The sequence below is a fragment of the Leptonotus elevatus genome, chromosome 9, assembly GCF_054856555.1.
Source record: "Leptonotus elevatus isolate MCC_2025b chromosome 9, RoL_Lele_1.0, whole genome shotgun sequence".
In the NCBI taxonomy this organism is placed as follows: Eukaryota; Metazoa; Chordata; class Actinopteri; order Syngnathiformes; family Syngnathidae; genus Leptonotus; species Leptonotus elevatus.
The window spans coordinates 9,999,428-10,021,803 of record NC_141247.1 but is presented as its reverse complement, the minus strand read 5'-3'; the positions used below and the strand labels follow the sequence as shown (position 1 = coordinate 10,021,803).

The window sequence follows — 22,376 nt, the reverse complement described above, 5'->3', positions numbered from 1 at the left end:
TGCATATCGCCCCCTAAAGTCTCGGTGGACAGCGGAGAGAACTGTTTTTGTTTTTTTTAAAGATATAATTTACCATTTTTGTTATTGTGACATCTGAAAAATGCTATTAGCGACGTTTAATGAAACAATGTGTTAACCTAAATCGATTTAACAAAAAAATCAAATAACTACTTTTTAGTGACCAGACGATCATCACGTTTGTGAAGCAGTCTCGCGAGATTGACAAGCGTACTGTGTGTTAAACTGATGAGGTGCACGCGACTCCAGACCAGAGTAACAACAAGGAGTTTGTACGTTGTAGAAAGGGACCGAGACAAGGTAATTAAAATCGTTTATTCTTCGAAAGAAACTAAAATTGTGTCTAATTTTAAAACAAACGACTTCATTTAGCAGCTAACGGCACTGGCATGAAAACATTTTCAATCCACTCGTAACAATACAAACGTATGGAAACTACCTGAAGAAAATCTTCGATTTTGTTTTGTCTTTTTTTTTTTAAAGGTGTTTCCACTGTTACAGAGCAAAAATGTCAATACATCTTACTATTTTATTGAGTCATATGCACCTGTTCCTTGTTGTTTTGTTGTTCATCATTACAAGAGCAACTCTCACAGGATTCTAATGACATAAAGTCACAGTAATGTGACTTCACGATTAAAATAACCCTACAGCTGAGTTTGTAGTACGTATTACGAAATGTGATTTGTTTCAATTTTCTTTTGTAGCCGGGACTGCTGTTAAAAACGATTGAGAATAGAGCCCTCAAGCTATTTTAACATCTGCGTTCTTAACTTGAAACGTTAAGACACTTGTATTATTTAGAGAAAATGATCATAATCTTATCATAATAACATGGTAATGTTTAGTGGAAACAATGGAGAATGCTAGCTATGAGAAATAATTCATTATATTTGCATGGAAAAAGTCGTAATGCAAAAAAAGTGATATGAGGAAAAAGGTTGTGATTTTACATAAATATGGTTGACAGTTTTCTCAGAATAAATTTAGATTTTTTTTCCTCTCTCTAGAAAACAGTAGAATGGTTACCTAACATAAGTCATATGTTACTATGTATTGGTTTTGGAAAAAATAACGTCATAAAAGTACCGGTAAAGTATACATAATATTGTTCATACATAATGCTATGTGAAAAAAAATCATAATTTTATAAGAACAACGTTCATAATACAATAAAATTATTGTAGTGCAATCAATTCAAAATTATGTTATGTTATATGTTCAGGTAAAAAGTTATGTCCTGAGAAGTTGATAACCTTTTATAGAACATAACACAACAGAACAACATAATATGAAAGCAAAAATAGTCTTAAATAAATAAATAAATTGTTGTTGTTTTATATACTGCTCAGGGAAAAAAGTCACCATGATAATAAGAAAACAAAGTTGGAATCTTACAAGATGAAAATCATAGCACAACCAAAAATGTATGAATTTATGAGAATAAAATTGTAAATTTTAAATAGAAAATGGTAGTAATTTACCAGAATATAAACAGGATCTTAGGAGAATAAAATCGTAGTACAACCATGTGTTATTTCGAGAAAAGCGATTCCTGTCATGTTTGCCAATCTGCGACTTGGTGAATGTGACCCCGGTCACAATCCTGAAAGTTGACTTATTGCACAGGGGATGCATGTGGCACAAATCTGTTTACTTCTTTGCAGCGTTTGATTTTTCTTGTACTGCGTAATAGTAATAATAATAATAATAATGGATCAGATTTGTATGCGCGTGAGTTTGTGCTCGATAATTCACCTGCAACCTGTTAAAAATCCGATACCCTTCACCTTAACCGAATACTTCAGAATCCCGCTAGAATCGTGAAGTTGTCAGGTGACCAGAGGAAGGGTCAAAGAAAAGAAAGATGAAACAAAGTGAAATCCAGCACCGACCAGACACCACATACTACCCGCAGTTACAAACCAGAATCTTTCACCAACCCCAGAAACATCTAAATTCCAATAAATTAGGGATACCTCAAGAGACCAAAGCAAAGACTAAGGATAGGAAGGAAGGATAGATGAAGCAGAGTGAGATCCACAAACACCAGCCTCCACCGATTCAGCGACCAAAGGGAGAAGCAATTTCTGTTTGAATTTCGGTAGATACTAGTGTGTTAGATCTGGCGTGCATGAGAACCTCCACCAAAGAGGTGAGCCGTCGACCCCGGTTCCAGACACGGCAAGCGCAACCCCCCAGGGCCCCCAAGGCCGCCCCAGAGCACAACCCCCGTGCCCCGCGTTGGTCCCCGGCCAGAGAGCAAACCCAGTAGCCCGGAGCGCCCTCCACCCCGACACGGCCCGCGCCCCAAGCTCAACGTAGCAGAACAGGGCACGGCAGACACTCCAGGCACCCCAATCCCCACGACCCCAACGACCTTCCGCCCCCACCCACACCCACACCCGACGCCCCCCGGCCCCCAAACCTTTTTTCATGTAATTTTAAAATTGTATTTTCATAAAGTTACAAAAAGACATTTTGGTTATAAAAATTATACTTTGGGCAGTTTAAATAAACACAAACCAAAATGTAAAGTAAAAGGAAGCAAAGCTGTACGATAATATGTTGTTGGTCATGTTGATGTTTTTGTCTTAAGGGCGTGTTTAGCCTTTAACTGAGCTAACGTCAGTATGGATCCATTGTTACCTTCAGGAATGTCGTCATGCAGCATTTCCAGCTCTCCACAGCGATGAATTCCTTCCTTGTCTCAAGCTGATTATGGCATGACACAATATTCATGACCCTTTCCCGTCGATACAGCATTACTCGACTACTAGGTACAATTTGTAGCATTCTAGACCATGTACTATTCTTGGCAGTGGGCAGGGTACTATGCTTAGTTCCTGGTTCCAAGCGAGCTACTGTTCCTTCAAAGCTCATTTGTCCAGTTGATTCGTCATTGACATTGTGATGTTCCCGGTAAGAAATAATAAAAATAAATGCACAAACTTTTGTTAGCTTGGCCCTGTCGGCTTGGGAGCAGCACTCCGTTTTGTCTCCTTCGTCAATGAACGTCATGCCAAGACACATTTTGCCACTATGCCACCATTTGCACATTAAAATTAAACATACATTTTAGAAATGGACCAAAGACTAAAAATAAAAAAATTCCCACAACCTACTAACACACGTCATCTGATTATGTAATCACTTTTGTCTTTTCTAATTTATTCAATATAACCACCACCTTGCACACTGGAAAGAAGTATAATTACAGTACTCGATGTGCAATGGTGCTTTGGGATACAAGTTGAATTTGGTTCGTTGGTTCTAACTCAGAAGCATTCATACTGTATCTCAGATCATCTTTTCCCACTGAGCTCAACTATGCAACGGCTCATATCTTAAAAGACTCCTAAAGTCCGAGTCACTTTTATATAAGGCACCAGTGGATTAGCGATGTAATGATAACGGAAATATCCTGATATTGCGACATTAAAAGTGCCATGAAGTTGTCTGCAACATGCCACAATATTAAAAGCAGCACATCTGTTAAAAAAAGGTGAGGTTGTATTGCATTTGTGTAGTTCTGGTGGTTAGTTTATTAGGAAGATTTTGGCCACTGCGGCAGTTTTCAGTCAAACCAGTAAATCTTTTTCAACATCTCCGTCAAAAACATTACATTTCTTTGTCACTGATGTTATGTACAAAAACACAGTATTGTTTTTTTTTTCCAATATGAACCGCTTTTTTAATTTCTTTTTACGAGATGGTTCGTTTTTATACATTCGTGAGGTTCATTTCGTGACGTATGGATATCATTACATCCATAAAGGGTAAAATAAAAAAATGTATATGCACAATCATCCCTCTCATTAGCTATTCATAGCAGCCACCTAGCACACATACATGACTGAATTTAAAAAAACAACAACCTGTTTCTGGTACGCTCAGTCATGCAATGTATCGTTCCTCTTGCTATCTGTTCACAATAATCATCACTTTGTACAATAGAAAACTTGTTTTCACATTGCACGATTGTTGATCTGCATGATCGTTCCGCTTGCAACTTTGTCATGATAACAGGCAGCTATGATGCACAGTAGAAGTAAATACAGTGATGGAAAAAAAAACATTCGATGGGACGCTCAGTAACAATGTAAAATGTGATATAGTTAATAATACTATCTCACCTCTTGGCAGTTATTCATGATAAATGCTACCTTGCACAATAGAATCAAGAACTTTGTTGCTGCTGTTATAAATCTTATCAAAATTGTCTCTCCGCAGAACAACATGACCAATTGGCAGCATATGGGACGTCCCGCCACGCTTTTGTCTCCCGCCAGGGGACCACTTCAGTGACGTCTTATTAGGCCTTTGACGCCCCTCCGCTGGGGAGGGGTGGGACGGGAGACATTCTGATTGGTCCTCGCCCGCCCTGTGAGGAGCTGTCGACCAATCGGCTTTGCATCAGCGTGAGTGTCACTTCCTCTCCCTGCTGCTTGGCTGCTGCAGTCAATCAGCTTATTGTGCATGGATGTGTGTGCGTGTATGTGTGTGTGCCACCCCTCCTGTTTTCCTCTACCAAACAGCCGGCCCACCCTCCTTTCCACTCCCATCCCCCCCCCACAACACACACATTTTAGTGAATCAGCACTCACACACTTGTGCCACATGAGGCCGTGCAGTGTGTGCGTGAGTCAGGGGGGAAACTTCTACCAGCTTGCGCCTGTTTGTGTTTCCATGCAGCAAGAACATCGAGGATCCTCACAGATACACTGAAAAGTCTTCTTTACAAGGTTTGTATTGTTGTTTTGTATTTTGAGCATGAGGATGTACTTTTGCATTGTAACCAACTGGCTCATTTTACTTTCTGTGTATTTTTTTATGGACTCCTCCACGCTCACATGGAGCCACACTGGAATGCCAAATGGTTAAAATAAGACGGAGTACAACTAGCATGCTTGAAGGAAATATACAATGTTTTTATAGAGATAATTTGTTCCAGTGTGAAACTTTTGCTGTCAATGCTTCATTAGTGACTAGAGAGACATTGATTTTATTCACGTTAAAATAGTAATACAAGTGTTTAAAAAAAAAAAATGCTAACGATGAGTCCGGTGTGGAAAAACACGCGTTTTGGGATCAACTAGAGATTGAACATAACCAGCAGAATTTAGTTTAATGAAGGCTTATAAACCTTCACACTGTCTTGAAAATCTCAAACTGCAACCCAGCATTGAATCCCTAATTTGAAACACTAACATTTATTTGAAACCTTAACCTGGTGGCTATTTTTGCTGTGACCAGCAAGTGTATCCTACCGCCTGATAACCTTGCCCTGAGGGTTATGGTCGGGGTTAGGCTGGTAATGCCAATAGCAGCCTTTCTTCAGCGGCAAAACAAAATGAAAACCGTCAATTTATATAGCGCTTTTCCACCTTACAAGGCCCTTAAAGCACTTTACATTTTGACTACCCATTCACCTACTGATCATCAGATCTAGAGTGGCACAAACACTGATGACACCGAATCAGGAGCAACTGGGGGTTTAGTATCTTGCTCAAGCATGCTTTCAACGCGGTCACAATGGCCTGGGATCGAACACACAACCTCAGTTGAGCTAATGGATGCTTTAAATGTTTTACATGAGTTTGTAGTTTCCTAAGAGGTCTTACAATTTATCCCACATTAGATTAGAGTCATCAGAGTTGTTGTTTTGCAACCATCGCAATGCAGTTGTCACAGCGGATGCTTTTTGTCAGCGTCTCCCTCGGCCTCCTGGTGAGCCGAGCTGGGCTCCGGATCATTCTGGCTTGCCACTTGTATGACAAAACTTTAGAGATTGCTGCTTTCCATTGTGCGCTCAATAATAATAACAAAGTCTCGTCACCTGTGGCTTCGTTGTGCTCCTCAAAGCTACACCATACCACGCAAATTTTTTGTCATTAATTAATCTGCTCTTAACAAACCTTGTATCCTACACTACTGTAAATGAAACATTTCTTTTACTGTATTCATTTAGAGTGATCTCCATCATGGAGGTGCCCAGCATGCCTCGACCTGTGCCCTTCCCCCGCACTATTTTTAATCCCTCTCTGTCTTCTGTGGACGCTACGGAGAATCTCTCTATGAATGATCCACCGCCGGAACAAGAGAAGCTCCAGGAGGAGCCTGATCTAGAAGATGATGCATTTAAAGATGATGAAGAAGAGAAGAGTGTAGATGTTTCCTCAGCAGAAGAGGTGGAAAAGATGGCGGAGGAGGAGAGGGTGGCGAAGGAGAGGGCGGCACAGAGGCAATTGATGTCCATCCGGGAGCTGGTGGAGTCTGAAAGGAATTACCTGAGAATGCTGCAGGTCAGCACGGTGACCATCAGGAGCAACCTGCAAAAATTACAGGTACAGCATAACAATACATGCGTAGAACAATGCATATAAATATAAATTAGAGCTGTCAAACGATCAACTTTTTTAATCAGATTGATCAACATTTTAGAATTTTGATTAATCGCTTAATTAAAAAGGCTTATTAGGCAATTTAAAGAGCACCTGTTATTTGTTAATTTTCTCGACATTTAATGTTATGAGGACGTCTTCAAAAAAATGTCTCCATTGAGCATGCTCATCCTCCTCTTTTTCCAATCAGTTAATTACTTGCATAATTTAAAATGACTTTAATAGTTTGACATGAACAAATATTCTGACTGTCATACGCAAACATTTATCAAATGCTTTACTTTAATGCAAGTAGTTATGTTTATAGCTCAAACATAACCTGCGCTACCTTTAACGCAACTATCCACTATCAGCTAAAGGATCATCTGCAGCCAAAATTAATCTGCATTAATACATGATTAATGTGATAATTTTTCGTGATTAATTAATTAGTTAACGCTTTAACTTTGACAGCACTAAAATAAATGCATATCAAATACACAGGAGATCTCAAAGCACACAAAGTTCCTCTGTTTACGTAATAAATTCTTCATACACACTGGCCTCTACATTAGGTATACAATCAGACCAGGGGACTGCAAATTCACTTGTTCATGCCGAGCCAAGATATCCTATTGGCCCTTGAATGCTCTGAACCAATGGCAGGGCAGCTTTTCCATGTTGATAAAAAACAACCTAGGTATCGGTACAAACTTTGTATCGGAATCGGTATTGGGGGGCCAAAAACGGTATCGGAACCACCCTAGTGGCAATGTCGGCAAGGAAATACTTGGTTTGGAAAAATACTTCCTGCTTTCTTGGGAACCCAAGTTTATACCAAAAAACGACTTTGGGTAGGGCACGTACTGCCCGAAGACTGCTGTGATAGCCGGATTCGCTTGATGTGTGTACCCAGCCTAACCCTGTTTTGATAAGCATCATAGTCTTATGGCTATAGCCTTTGAACAACTTCAAGTCAGTTTGGGTAAAGCATGATCACTTTCTAAAGCATCTGTTGAATCAAACTCTTGTTGATGCTGAGTTGTAGTGCAGACAGCCAGATAGACTTTCCTTGGCGTTGTTTTCATCACTGGTGATAATAGTAGGCCTTGTGCTGCGTGGTTTATCAAGAACAGATAAGATGAATTATACTACAAAATGGAGCTATGCGATGTCTGCCCTCAAACTGGTACTTAATTGCAGTCAAGGACGGGAAAAACTTCTTGCCAGGTGACAATTGTGCAGTGCTGCTCCAATGTCAGGCATTGGTGAGGCATAAGAATGATATGCTTACAAGACCTGCAAAATCTAAGCTATCAGCTGCTGATAGCCATCTGTCCCAATGATACCTGAAAGAAAACAGAAAAAAGGAAGTATATAATAACTTTGGGATTAGAAGTAAAAAAAAAAAAAAAAAAAAAGTAATAGCAGAAAAAGTAACAAAAGAGGAGAAGAAGATAACAGACATCTTGACGAGTAGACGTTATCACTGTTGCTGATTTACGTTCAACACATCAGCCGCTTGGCTGGTTTTTGTGGCCTGTGTGATCGTTAATCACGCTGGAGCTAATGAAAGGCGCCATGAAGCGTAATGGAATCTGACTTTATGGAAACGATAACGCGTGATGGAGACGGTAGTCGACTGTGGGAGATTGAAGAAGATCAAAAGGAGGAAATGTGGCGCTGCTCACACAGAAATAACATGCAGGGAATAAACCCAAAGATGGATATAGCTGTCCTTGTAAAATAAGAAGGCGTGAGGATGGAAATGTCGTAAACATTGTGAATGGTGAACAATGACCTCCTTTACACAGTGTTGCCATTGTGCAGTATTGTTAAATGCTCAAGTAGCAGCCTTGTTTTCAGTGCACAGTGCAGATTGTTCAGTGTCTCACTGGTAAATTTGCCTACTGTTGCCTCATCAGACCTCCTCAACAGCTATGGTCCACATTGTTTCCTTATAACATTTCAGTGTCATAGAAAAGAGCTTATTATTGAAACCTGTGTACCATGTGCATATACAATGTACAGTATGACAAACAATTGGACGATGCCGAGTGAGAGACATTGTGTTATATACCCAGTGTATTATCTACGTAGCTAAAAGACCAACCATCTCTACTCTCTAGGAGTAGTTTGTTCATGTATGAACCTTCAAAGGGCTAAAATACTAATGGACGTCTTCCTGGTGGGTGCTAGTATGTTACTTAAGTGGAAATACTGTCACATTGCTACTGACAGTCAATTAAACTGTATTACTAATGGTTGAACTCTTTCCAAAATGTAACATGGGCTATTTTTTTTTAAAGTATTTTTTTTCCATTTTACTAAGGGCACAATTGAGTCAGTTTTGAGGAGGTTGTTTATGAAACTGTTTTGTTTTTAAACTTTTTTAAAAATATATTATTATTATGCAAACTTTCAGTCACAGGGGACACAAGAACAGAACGTACTTGGCCATTGGATTAAAAAAAATGGAATAAAAAAATAAATAAATGGAGCACCACAACCGACAATACCATATAAAAGGAAACAAGATACCCACACCCAAAAAAAGAGAAAAAGCATTAAACAGTAAAGTATCCAGTAATCACTAGTGTAATATTAATAAAATCCCAAAACACGTCCCCCCCACCAAAAAAAAAAAAACTTTTGCCACCGGCATATAAGTGTGTGCCAAATTTGGTGAGGTTTTGATTTTGTTAAATCCTTAACTGAGGCCATTTTCTTCATTTGAATGGTTGAAATCCCTTAAAATGGCTACTGATAACTGGTGATGGGGGGACAATTTATTGAACCACACAAAACAAAAAAGGCTTGTGAACGCAATTTGAGTGAGTGGCCTTTTCTTGTCTCACTGTGAGTGTTTGTGTGTTTATGCGTTGGTCGCAGCCTCCGTTGGCCAACCTGGACAGCATGTTCCTTTACGTGGAGGGTATAATGGACGTGTCCAGTCGACTCCTCAGTCTGCTGGATCAGAAGCAGCTCCAACCCGAAGAGCCACGCTTCCTGGAGGTGCTGTGTAAGTGGGAACTCCACAACCTCCCCCTATTTCCTCCATAGATTGTTGACACTTCCTGCCAGCAAAGACGCTGCTTTTGGGACTCGGGAGCAGGGAGGATTTCCCTTGAAATTAAAATAGACACCATCCCAGCTCAGGACAATTCCTGTGACATTCTGTCGAAATTGCTCAATTCCTGGTTTGGACACTTCCGAATGTTAAAGAAGGACACAAGTGTAACTGTTGAAAAGGTCAACACTGAAAATGTCGCAATAGATTTTTAAGTCCTTCATTATTTTCAACTGTAACCACCACTAAAAACATCCAAGGACACTTCCTGTTATCGTGGAACTACACGAATGTTATCATTTGCTCACCACTAAAATGTGGGAGTAGAAGTTAAATCTGTCTTTGTATTACTTTCTGTTCAAAATTTATTTCCAACCATACCAAATCTTAGAGCACAGAGACAGCAAAAAGTGATTATGCAGAGCTGCCAACTGTTATGGATAGTCTGTATTTTGCCACGGAAATGAATCAACGCTAGCTCATTACCCCGTAACACTTATTGCTCTGGATAGTTAATAAAATCATAGTCTCACATAGATCAAGCAGGTTGAAAACAAGCAAAAATATTTGATAGATAATTGTGATATATTTTTAATAAAACACTCCAGTAACATAGCAGAGTTATATCCAACCGTAACAATTCGTGGTCTTCAAACTCACATTATATTCCCCGTGTCGGACTTTCTAACAGGTGACACTTTCCTCAGCCTGTCCTCCGATATCGAGGCGGCCTACAAAGAGTACCTGGCTAACTACAATTGCGTCATCGTGGTGGAGAACTCCTACAAACAGAAGGAGGCGCTGTGGAACCAGATTGTCGAAGTCATCAAGGCATCAGCGTAGGTTTTTTTTGAACATTCACAAGCCAAAAGTTGCTGACTCCCTGGCCTCAAATGTTTGATTCCACAGCCCTGAAGTGAATGCCAGTTCGCTGAGTTTCTTCCTGGTGATGCCCGTGCAGCGAATTGCCCGCTACCCTCTCCTCCTGCAGACAATCCAGAAGCACATAGGCGCAGGGCACCCGACGTACACGCTGCTGGAAAAGACAGCACACACCTCCATCGCCATCAACTGTCGCATCAACGAGTATAAGCGCTTCCGGGAAGTTGGTGAGAAGCGCTTGAAATCTCTCAGCACATCCAAGATCAGTCAACGGGATGAGTTTGAGCTCTTTGTGCCTTGCATCCATCCCCACAGCCGACAAGTACAAGAAGAGCGAGACCTTGAGCATTATGGACAAGATCAACCGTTTGAACTCACACAGCATTGCTAAGAAAACGGCCAGGATTGGACAGTTTATCAAACATGAGACCGGCATGGTTACCAAGGTATCACACACAAAAGTCTCACTCGCACACCAAACGCACACTCTTAGAGGAAGATAATACTACTTTGTCCATCATAAAATCCTACCTATCTTCATGCTTAACTCATTTGCTCCCCAAAACGTGTAAATATGTTCTATTTTGAAGTGTCCCAATGACATATTTATACGTTTTTAATGTATTTTTTTTTATGCTTAAGCATACAGAAAGAAGGCTTTGATGCAGCCTCTCAACTGCAAAGAACAGTTGAAGAAATGGTAGTTATTACACAAACAGCTAGCAGGTGGCAGCAGAGCATAGGAAATGAAGCAGGACCATGTTGGAAAAAAACCCCTTAATTACTCAGAATTCTAAATAGATTTGTGAATAATGATAATACTTAGCTAGATTCTAATGCTAATTTCTGCAAAACTGAAACAGATAGAAATATACTTTTTTTTTCCTGATAAAAGAAGAGACTTTAATGGTAGGTTTCATGTTTTTTATAGCAATAGAACACAATATTCTGTGGGCCTTGCAAAATCAGTCAAAATCCAGTAAAACAGCTGGGAGTGAAGGGGGTTGCTTCAGTGAAAATGACTGGGAGTGAATGAGTTAAAGGGGAAGTCAATAATATGTTCTATGCAGCCCCAGTAGTCTAAACATAGTATTCTGGTTAATATCATGTTAGTGAAATATAAGTTAAGCAGCAAAATACAGCTGTTTTTATCCATCTCAGGGGGCGGCCATTTTGCCACTGGGTTTCAACTGAACTGGACATGAATGTTGCTCAGTCCACGACCAATCACAGCTCACCTGTTTATGGAAGCTGAGATGGATAAAAATGGCTGGATTTTGCATCATAACTCTTATTCCACAAATGTAATATTAATCAGAATGTCATTTTTAGACTAGTGAGGTCACATATAACATATTATTGTCAGGAAATGTTTGAGGTTGACTTCCCCTTTAACTTAAAAATATGGAAAATATTAACTTTTTCTATTGCATTATTTTGTATAAATTATACTAATTCAAATGCTTTTATTGACATTATTTTAAATGAAACAAATGTGTTAAACAAGAAAATCTAGGAGAGGGTTGTTTCTTATTATCATTTCTATTCAGAAATATAAAATATGAAACATGATATGGGACGGCTGTAGCTTTTGTCATGTTTATAATGACTAAAAGTAAGAACATCCAAAAACTCTCCAAAACCCAAACTATTGAAGTTAATTATATTCAAAGAAACATCAATTGTGCCTCTCTCAGGAAAGACAAATGTGTATCTCAGTAAGTGGTGTGGGATATGATTCAAGGATGATATATTTGAAAATTAACAATTCGGTTTGGTTAAATCAAAAGTGATTTTTCGATTCACATTGGTTTTCGTTAATGAAAGTCACTGTATACAAAGTTATTAAAAAAAAAACTTTATGTATCTAGCTAAAAAATATGTACAACATATTTTTTTTAATTTGAAATTGCCAAGTATGTAGTGTCTCATATATGTTTTGTTGCAGCTAGTGGATGAGGAGTTTGACACACTAGAAGGCTTCTTTAATGTCCTCGAGGATGGCATCTTGCAGCTACTGGACAACGTGGAGCTCTACCTCCATCACCTCCAGGTAGCTTCACCTTGCTGGACCAACATAACATGTTGACTTGCTAGCGCATCAGCCATCTTCGCTATCTTCTTTTTTGGTCGTCAGACTTTCTTGAACTGCAAGACGGAGGAGTTTGACCTGGACATGGACGGTGAGAAGGCACCCATTTGCTATAAGGAGATCACCACAGGACTCAGACAGTGGATCCTACCTGAATTTGTGAGTCATTCGCCAGCGCCCACTAAAATTATTGTAAGAATATTATTATTGATGATTGATGTTGTCACTGTTTGCCTCGCAGGAAAAGAGGATGAGGACATTGATCCACAAGCCTCTGTGTGCGCTCCGTGACCTCTTGGTGGGCCCAAGGAACCTGATTCGTAAGAGGTTGCATAAGCTGCTTGACTATGAAGTGATCGAGGCCAAGACTGCCCTGAGTTATGAGGAGCAGGCCATTGCCAACACGTATAGGTGAGGACTGGCAAGGCTCCGTGCACTTTACGTCTTTTCTTCCATGTTCCAATAAATCACGATTTAGCGTTAGCCGTCTGTCTAGTATACAAGGTTTGAATTTCATAGCAACCGGACCCGTGGAAATGGTTAAATTAGCCGTCTGTGTTTTTTGCTTGGCTTTTGAGACTTTTTGTTCTTTTATTTTTAGTTCTTCTCATGATACATAAATTGATGGTGTTGCTCGTGGAAGGTGGCAAGAACAATTTTGTCTTTAAAGGACACAATGAAATGAAACCGTGTGCTTCAAACCAAATTGGCAGACTTCCTAGTTCATTTCAGTCATAGATTTTTGTAGGTCCACTCATGATAAGCATTCCAACCAAATCTCATGTTGCTAAGTGAAAACGTTTTCTGGTGTTCTTCATGCAGGACGATGAACACATTGCTGCTTAACGAGCTTCCCAAGTTTAACAGTTTAGCGCTGCAGATGATCTGGAGCATGCTGGGGACGTTCAGCTGCCTACACAGAGACCTTGCCTCCGACTTGGAGCAGCTCTTCCAGAGCTTCGCCCAACAGGTATCCCCAGCCCCAAATACGAGTCATTGCCGTTAATGGCCATTTTAGACCAGTTCCCAGCATGCCTTTCATCTCCTCGCAGCTTGCTCACAGCTCTTTAGACACTCGTGTATTCTGGGAGTGGGCTGAGACGGCAGTGCTCGAAGAGGCGAGGAGGTTGGATACTTTGGCTCAAAGTGTGGAGACGCTGCTATTGCGGCCCACTTCTCAGGTCTGTGTCTACCTTTGCAAATCTTTTTTTTTTACCAACAAACAAGACTCAGCCATGACATATTTCTCTTTCCCCATTTGGTTTGGTCAGCCCCTGAACTCGTCCTCACATCAGCGGCTCCAGCTGCTGACTATCAAGCACAGCTCCGACAAGATCTACCAGGTGGTGAGCGCTGTGGTGGGCAGTCGGGACCTGGACCTCAACCTCGCCAAGGGAGAGCTCGTAGCCGTCATCAGCCAGGCAGACACTCGCGGAGACCAACGCAGGTGGCTCGTGGATGCCGGAGGTGAGGGACTGGATGCCGACTGGACAGTACACCATATGATCATACGCACAGCTAATGTTTACAGCGTTCCATTTCTATTATGTTATTTTTATAGGAGGTGGAATATGATAAACAATATTCACTTGAGTGCCGCACACTAATGCAGCGTACTAGCTCTATCTTGTGGGTAGTGATGGTCATCCTTTTGCAATTATTCAAATTGGAGCATGGACATTGTCTTCATGCCAGGAAACATTGTATTTGATAGCTTGTCACCAAAAATAAAAGGAAGTTGCACTTCAGTCACTGCGGATCAGCAAACTATCAGTAACACCTTACAGGATTGTTACACCTTTTACAAGGCCAGTGCCTTTGTGAAAAAACTAGGAGGAACACCTCTGGAGCCACATTGATAAGGCAAGAACCATTTCAACAACTGTATCCCAAAAAAAGATAAATAAATAAATTAACCAAGAATTATTATTATTTTAATAATCACGAATTACATCTAGAACAACAATTGGAAAAAAGAGAACTTTTAAGAACTATGTTGAAAACAAGTCAAAAACTATTTCAAGAACAAAGCCAAAACCAATTTAAGAAAATAAGTCATTCAATAGTCATAATCATTAAAACACATGGACAATTACTCCAAAACACAAGTTTAAAAACATTGTTATAATAAAAATTATTTTAAAAAAAAGTGAAGAACTGGTCCAAAAAAAAGTCAAAATCCCAAGTAAAGGACCCAAATCAAAAGCCAAGACAAGAAATACGTGAACAAAACACAAGTCAAAAACAGTTATAAATTGAGTTATAAAACAGTTACATATGAACAGAGTAGAAACCGTAAAAAGAAAAAAACCTCAAAAACAACCTAGTCAAGAACCACATTGAGAGCCAATCCAAACAAGTGAAGAAAAAGTCAAAAACATGAAAACCTTGCTCAACCCCCTCCAAAGGCAGTCAACAGTAGCAAAACCAGAACCCAACACCACTGTTGTATCAAGCTGTGCCTAATGAACTGACTAGTGTGGTTGTGTTTGTGACCCGCAGGCCCACGAGGCTATGCGCCGGCCTCCAGGTTGATCCACTATCACCAGGCGGAGCAGGAGCCACCCCCCTCGCCTCATCTGAGCCTCCCGCAGGACGTCAACGTCATCAGAAGACACTCATACACGGCAGGGCTACCACACACCACCACAACAGCGGCTGGGGTGGCGTTCAGCCAACCATGCTTCCGGGTGACTACACTCAACCTCACACGCCTATATTGTACAAATTATGTCAGTTACTGCTGTTTACACTGATATGCAATACTTGACCAGCTGGATGTATCATCGGCTTGCATAAATAAATGGCCACACCTCCAAAAAAAAGCTCCTAATTTCTCCCCCTCCATGCAGACGTGACATCTGTAAAGATGATGTTCATTCATGATGGAGTTAAGTGAGGGGTGAGCAGTTAGACACAGAGGAGGAGGGAGGGAGCAAGATGAAAGCAAGCACAGATGCATTTTTGCTTCATTGTCCTGAATTATTTTTTTTTAAATTGTGCCAGTGGGTACTAGTTAGCCCCAAGGACAACAAGACGAGCCCACTGATTTTTGATGGGACACTGTGACTTACTAAGAAGAATTAAAACAGAAGACATTTTTTAACATTTATTTATTTAAACTTCACATGGTACATGTTTTTTTTAATGTACCAATTATTCTGTTTTGTTGAGCAGCAAATGAGTGAGGTATCTTCACAGCTTGACTTTGCCACATCGACGTTTGATTCAGCACTCAAGGCCCTGACCCTATGTATATGTACTGTTGTCTATGGTAATACGTGCTGGCAGGTGTACAGGGTGCCGGTCAGACCATTGAATGTGTGCAGCAGCGCTGTGTGAATAGAGTACAGTAGCTAAAAGGATCATCAAAAATAGGGTGCGTAGTAAGTAGTGTCTGGAATAGTGAAAAATGGCAGAACACTGCAGCTCCATAATTGGGTAATACATAGTTCATAGTAATTATGTATCATGTGTTGAGAAACAAATCTCTAAATTCACTTTGCAGTGTCTTTAAGAACACGGAATAACCCAGTCGTCTGAAACCAGTAAAAATAAAAAAGCCAAGAACCATGTCAACAATAGTTCTTATTATGAAAAGCATTCATATAAATAAACCCCCCAAATAATACCCATAATAGTTGGCTAGTTGCCGGGCTCTGTGCAGGGGAGTCTATACACATCCCCAACTATTTACAATACATAATCACAGCATGAACGCATGAATGATATTCGATTATAGTATAGTGTTGGCAATAATATAGCAACATTGTATAATAGTGTTTATATGGTTGAGTCTGAAATCATTAGAACACCAGCAAGTGTTTACTTCCTAAATTAAATGTTGTGACAACTTTGTTTGTGTGCGCGCGCGCTTAAGTGATGTGTTCTGACCCTGTATGCTGCAGCAAGCGCATCAATCTGTCAGATGACCACACATACATCCTGTGTGTTTTGTGACAAGTGTGCAATGTCAAGGCTTGTCAATGTGTGTGATAGTTTGTGTGAGTGTGTACACTGGAGAGAGTGAGAATGAATGTAGCACAATTTCATAAGATGTGTTGCTGCGTGCGCGTGCGTGCGTAATGCACTCCCTGACCGCCTGTCAAAATGACTGAAGGTTCAGGTGACCTCCTCCAGGCGTCCCTGAGCCTCCTCCTATAAAAGACATACACACGATTCGAGGCCATGTGATCGTGATAATGATGATGAAGAGTTCATTTCAAGCAACGGGGCCATTGAGTCATGCCCAAATGTTATGTTTTGTTATAGCCCCACCTTCCCAACAACAGTGTCACTGTCAAATTTTTGGGGGGTGTTGACAAGGTTGCAGACAGCCACTCAGCAAAATGCTAATTACCCGCTACATGCTACTTGATGATGTTATTGCTGCAAGATGAAGACTTTGTAATGACACCAAGATGGCGACCGAATTCGGCAAGGGCAGCAGGTCGTTGGCACACCGCTTATTAGCTTATCAATATCAAGTGTGTGTGTGCATTTTTGTGTCAAAAGTTATGAAAAGTAGATCCATGTTACGAAGCTGCTAAAAGAAGACAAAAACTGTTAAAAAGACTGTTAAACAGAAGAAAAACCAAAAGCAAACCTAAGTGAATACTAGTCAAAAATCAAGTGAGTAACTAGTATTAAAAGTTCAGAAAACAAGTTTTTAAAAACAACATTCAAAAACCATTCCAAAAACATATTAAAAAAACGAACAAATCAAAAGGCATGTCAAGAAAAGTCAAAACATTATTCAAAAAGCAATTCAAGACAATCTAAAAAAAACAGACTCATAACCATGTAAAGAACTAGTCTATTAAAAGGAGAGAATAAAACGCATTAAAAAGTTAAAAACCAGACAAACTGTCACATACACAAAAACACGCAAATAAAGTAAAAACTAAATCCCAATGCATCAAAATCCAACAAGTAAAAAAAAAAACCACTGTGCCACAAAAGGCAATAACCAGTTCAGAACTAGTCAAAAAAAAGTCAACATGCAATCCAAAAACATGTACTGTAAAAACCATGTCAAGACCAGTAAAAAATAAAAAAAAGAAGAGAAAAAAAACGTTTTAAAAGCCCAAAAAATGTCAAAATCAACATCGAGAACATGTCAAAAACAAGTTAAGAACCATTTAAAATAAGTTTTAGAAACGTTCTGAAAACAATTTTTTTTTAAACTAACTAGCAAAACAAGTCCACAATCACTTAACAAAATACAAGTAAAGGAAACTGTTAAGTCAAAAACAATTAATAACTGAGTCAAAATAAGTCAAAATCCTCTGACGAAACATGTAAAAAAACAGTAAACCTTGTCAACCGTCCAAAAACCCTAGTTGCAGAAGTCCAAAACAACTAGAACAATTAAAGTCAAGTTAAGAACCACTCATAAATCGCTTACAAGAGCCGAGTAAAAAAACAACAACAGAAAGGTCGCTGTGAGGTGACACCGAGCTGACTACAAAACTCTGCAAGGGTACCGTGTCATCAGCACACTGCTCTTTAGTAAATGAGTATGTGCATGTGCATGTTCAAAGTTGCGACTATGAAGCAGTCAGGGATTTGCTTTATGTTCCCTTTCAAAGTAAGATCCATATTGATCTGAAATGTTAAGCTCACGTCAAAGAAGGCTTGATCAGCGGCCGTTTAACCTCTATGTGGTGCCATCAGACACATTCCCAACAGTCTGGAGCACGCTCATATGCCAATATGCAAACACAATGCTAACACATTACCCAGTAAAAGCCAAAAACTGTTAAAGGTCCCATGCCACTATTATATATATATATATATATATATATATATATATATATATATATATATATATATAAAAAATTTTAAATAATGTCTTTTGTCAGGTTTGCAAGATAACACAATGTCATTTTTTAAGCTATTTTAGTTGGTCTTTAAATGCCTGTGATGTAAGAATTTCTCATTAATATGTGACATATAAATAAAGATTAGCTCTGATTGAGTCGCTGTTCTTCTTAATTTGAGCTTTAAAAAAAAGCATTGCATTGCTAATGCACTTGCAATGCAATGCAAGTCAAGTACCAATTAAATATACGCGTAGGTCAAAAACAGTCCAAAACAAGCCACAAAGTGAAGAAAAAAGGTAACAAAATATAAAAACCTAGCCAACCAAATAAATAAATAAAATTCTTAAACAGTCAAAAATCAGGTAAATGAACAGTAAAAAAAGAAGAAGTCAAGAACAGTTAAAAAAGAGTCTAAAACAATAAAAACAAAAACAATTCGAGAACAGTAAAAAACAGCATAAAAAAACACACACACACCAGTAAAACCAGTAGAACCAGTAAAAAAAAAGAAGTTATGAACTGTTCAAAAACAACAAAAGAACCAGTCAATCACAGTCAAAGAAGAATAAAGTTTTGAGGCTTAGAATTGGGAGGGATGTAACCCACAAGGCTAACTAGTGTTTAGCTATGAGTAGTGTGTTAGCACATTAGCATTGCTAATGCACTTGTCTGCCTGATGTGTCTACAGGTGTATGCGGCGTATGGCTTCACGGCGCGAGGGAACCACGAAGTTTCTGTGACGCCGGGCGAGCCGGTGCGCGTCCTAGAGCCTCACGACAAGCGTGGCAACCGCGAGTGGAGCCTGGTGGAGGTGCGAGGCCGGCAGAGGGGCTACGTGCCCTCCAACTACCTCGCCGTGGCGCCCGTCGCGGGCATGCTGGCCACCCGCCAGCAATCCTGCTAGCACACTTGTGGCGGCGGCTCCCCTGTGAAAGGTTAGCCGACGTCATCAACCATAGTCAAATACGGTGGTACATGCTTGTAAAAGACTGGCTACACACACTAAACAAAACACTGGTTATGACTAATAGAGAGCCAGTTAAGGTAAAAAGTCAAAAACAGTAAAAATAAAATAAAATGGAATTATCTTCAAAACACGGCTAAAACCAAGTTAATGCCAGTCAAAAGTTAAGAAAAGAGCAATTAAAAAACAGACATCCAGGTAAAAAAAAAAAAAAAAGTTAATCATGCCAAAATCAGTAGAAAGAGCAGGTCCAAAACTAGGTAAAAAATTGACAATGACCAAAAAGAGTCAAATAAGTCAAGCTGGAACATATTTTTTCTTAGTTTTTGACTCATTTGGGATATTTCTTGAGTTGTTGTTTTTTTACTTCTTGACTTTACTCTTGACTGTTCTTGACTTGGTTTTTCACTTTCTTTTGGGATATTTTTTCCTTTTTTGTGACTACTTTTTAACTTAGTTTTGGTCTATTTTTGACTATGGTAGCTTGTTACTACCTGTTTTTACCTTTTTACTTGATCACTGTTTTAGGCCAATTCTGGACTTTGTTTTTCAATGGTCCTTGCAATGTTTTTTTTTATTGTTGTATTAGGTTTTAATTGGTATACATCACATCTTTTTTTTAAACGGTTTTGTTATCGACTGGTTCTTGACTTTTTGACTTTGCTCTGGATTAGTCTTGTATTTTATGTTTGTTTTGCTAAAAAAAAAAAATGCATTTTTCTGCACAAATGTCCATATCTCTCGAATCGTACAAAAGTATCGGATTTGAGAGGTTCTGTTGAAGTTTAGAAAGTGGGAAGAGGCCCGAAAAACATTCCCCTTAAAGCAGCCTCAGCGGCGAGTTTGTTGGAGTCGGTGGACTGCGTGTGTCGTTTACCAGCTAGCGTCTACGCCAGCGTCACTGCATGGACACTGAAGGACCTGATGCTGTTTGTTGGTCTCACTCAATGCTTGTCACATGACTGTGAAGAGGTTGCTGCAGTGGAATGTTGGTGAAATGAAGGGAAAAAAACTTGCCTTCTCTGTGCACTTTGTTTTTGTTTATTTTTTATATCATTGCATACCGCACAAAATTCTAATTCCGTAGGACTGAAATTGTAAATACAGTAGTGCCTTGAGATATGAGTGACCCAACTTTGTGGGTTTTTGGAGTCTCCATTTGGATGACTTGAGATACGAGCAACTGTTAGCCAAATAGTCGACAATTGTTCATTAAGAGGCTTCGAGCTATTTAATGCCACTCTCAGCTGAAGCTTAGTGTCAAACTAAACATACAAAAAGAAATGTATATATTCTGTCTTTGCTAGTGTTTAGGAGCTGGCTGTACAGATAGCAATCAGCGTCTCCAATAAAGACCAGGAAGCCTGCTGTTTTGGCAATTTACTAGATGAGAAATAATATAGATTTGCATCATTTGCAAAAATTAGCTGCAAATCTTACAGAAAACGGTTTTGTTTTCAACCGTTAGCATAATGCTAGTTTACATGGGCACTACCATGCAAATGCTATGCTAACTAGCGCCTAGTAACTTATGTCACATTAGAACTTTAAACACTAAAACACTAAACACTAACATCTAAACATCCGATTCAGTAACCTAGTGCAAGCCAACACTCCTGAAAATTATATACTTACTGACAGATATTTCTGGTGCCAAAATTAAACACTATAGGCTTCAACATTTTGGATTAGCTGTGTAGCCGTGTAGGAACATTGCTTGGAGTACAATGCACTCCGGTAGCTCTCGAGGGTAAAAAAACATACAAAGGCGCAAACACTACTTTTTCCACCAGAGGGCAGTACAGTATACATACTGTATTTAAAATATGCTCATAGCTTAAGCCTAACTAAATGCTAACAAACCATGCAAAATGCCATTGACTTATATACAGTACAGTACACGTACATATTTGAAGAGGAGCAACACGTGTAGACAGATAATATAATGATCACAGATGTAGCGTAATTACTTAAGAATAGCATTTTTTTATATAAAAAAAAAACAATCCAGGAAGTGTGATATACATAAGTTCACGTACAATGAAGAAAATGTGTCACATTGTATAAATGTTTACTGGTACCTAGTGGTTGTGAAAAAGGTGTAATGATTAATTCTACAAATGTATACATTAAAAACTCTTTGGTACTCAGCATTTGATAGATGCTATCTGTTGAGGCAACATGACATGATATCCGATTTAGCATTTTTGATTATTAGACAGCAGAAACACTCATCCGTGAATTTGGAATGCATGCACACGTGTGTAATTAGAATATTTTTAATGCGCAGCAGAGCAAGATGTTTCCGCCTTTGTTTGGCGCATGTGCAGAAGTAGGCATTTCGTTAAACCTACTTAAATTTATTTGAAAAACCAATCAAATAGAAATTACTATGCAGGCAATACTTCAATTTTTGAGCATCGATACTATGGATACCACGTTGTGACTTGCAAGATGCTTGTCAAGATGCCATACAGTACTCACTTTCAAAATGTCTGCCTCCTTGGCTTCACTGAAATTGATTTTCTAGGCATCAATTTAATGTAAGCATCACTACCAATCTCCTTTATTTTGAAACCAATACTGCATAAGATGACTCGGGAGAATATAGAGATTTCTGAATTGGTTACTACTACCTCATATGATAATTTTCCCCAAATATCTGTTCCTGTTACCGAAGTTTAATTTGAGCCTCAGAGGGTTAATAACTTTACTGTATGCCAGTAGACAAGCGTGTTGTGCTCTAGTTTTGTGTATACAGTATGTATTATTGTTGCGTGCGTGCGTGCGTGTGTGTGTGTTTTAACCGTTGTTTGATGATTAACTTATTGGAGACATTGCAAGTGTCCATCTTGTCGAATGTAGCAGCACAATAATATTAAAGATGCAATAAAGCTTCAAAATCCAACTCATTCAACACTCTTTTTGTCTTTATTCTATTTCAAAGTGTTTAAAAAGAATAAGCCCACACCTAAAATGCAGATTATCCAGTCAAAGAGCATATTTCCTGACAAAATATACAAATCCTAAAATGTTTAGAATTTCAAGCTCTATTTAATTCTGTAAAAAGTGGATATTCTATTCAATATTATACTGTAGGTGAACGTCAAAATATTGCTACATTGTTTTACATTTGCAGTTT

General features: G+C 39.2%; 1 protein-coding gene across 2 annotated transcripts; it reads left to right on the top strand.

The window, feature by feature from the left end:
* Positions 1-225: 225 nt before the first annotated feature.
* On the top strand, positions 226-22,146 carry arhgef37 (Rho guanine nucleotide exchange factor (GEF) 37). Of its 2 annotated transcripts, none has more exons than XM_086085459.1 (16): positions 226-318; positions 4,252-4,439; positions 4,714-4,763; positions 5,990-6,365; positions 9,294-9,423; positions 10,163-10,310; positions 10,381-10,580; positions 10,669-10,799; positions 12,302-12,406; positions 12,491-12,604; positions 12,687-12,856; positions 13,268-13,415; positions 13,498-13,626; positions 13,717-13,912; positions 14,948-15,135; positions 18,959-22,146. In XM_086085459.1, exons 4-16 carry the CDS (start codon positions 6,003-6,005, stop codon positions 19,172-19,174), a joined length of 2,238 nt encoding a protein of 745 aa, XP_085941585.1. In that variant the 5' UTR covers positions 226-318; positions 4,252-4,439; positions 4,714-4,763; positions 5,990-6,002; the 3' UTR covers positions 19,175-22,146. The 2 variants fall into 2 exon arrangements, with proteins under 2 accessions (XP_085941585.1, XP_085941586.1); XM_086085460.1 differs by having other exon boundaries at positions 4,557-4,763.
* Positions 22,147-22,376: the final 230 nt, after the last annotated feature.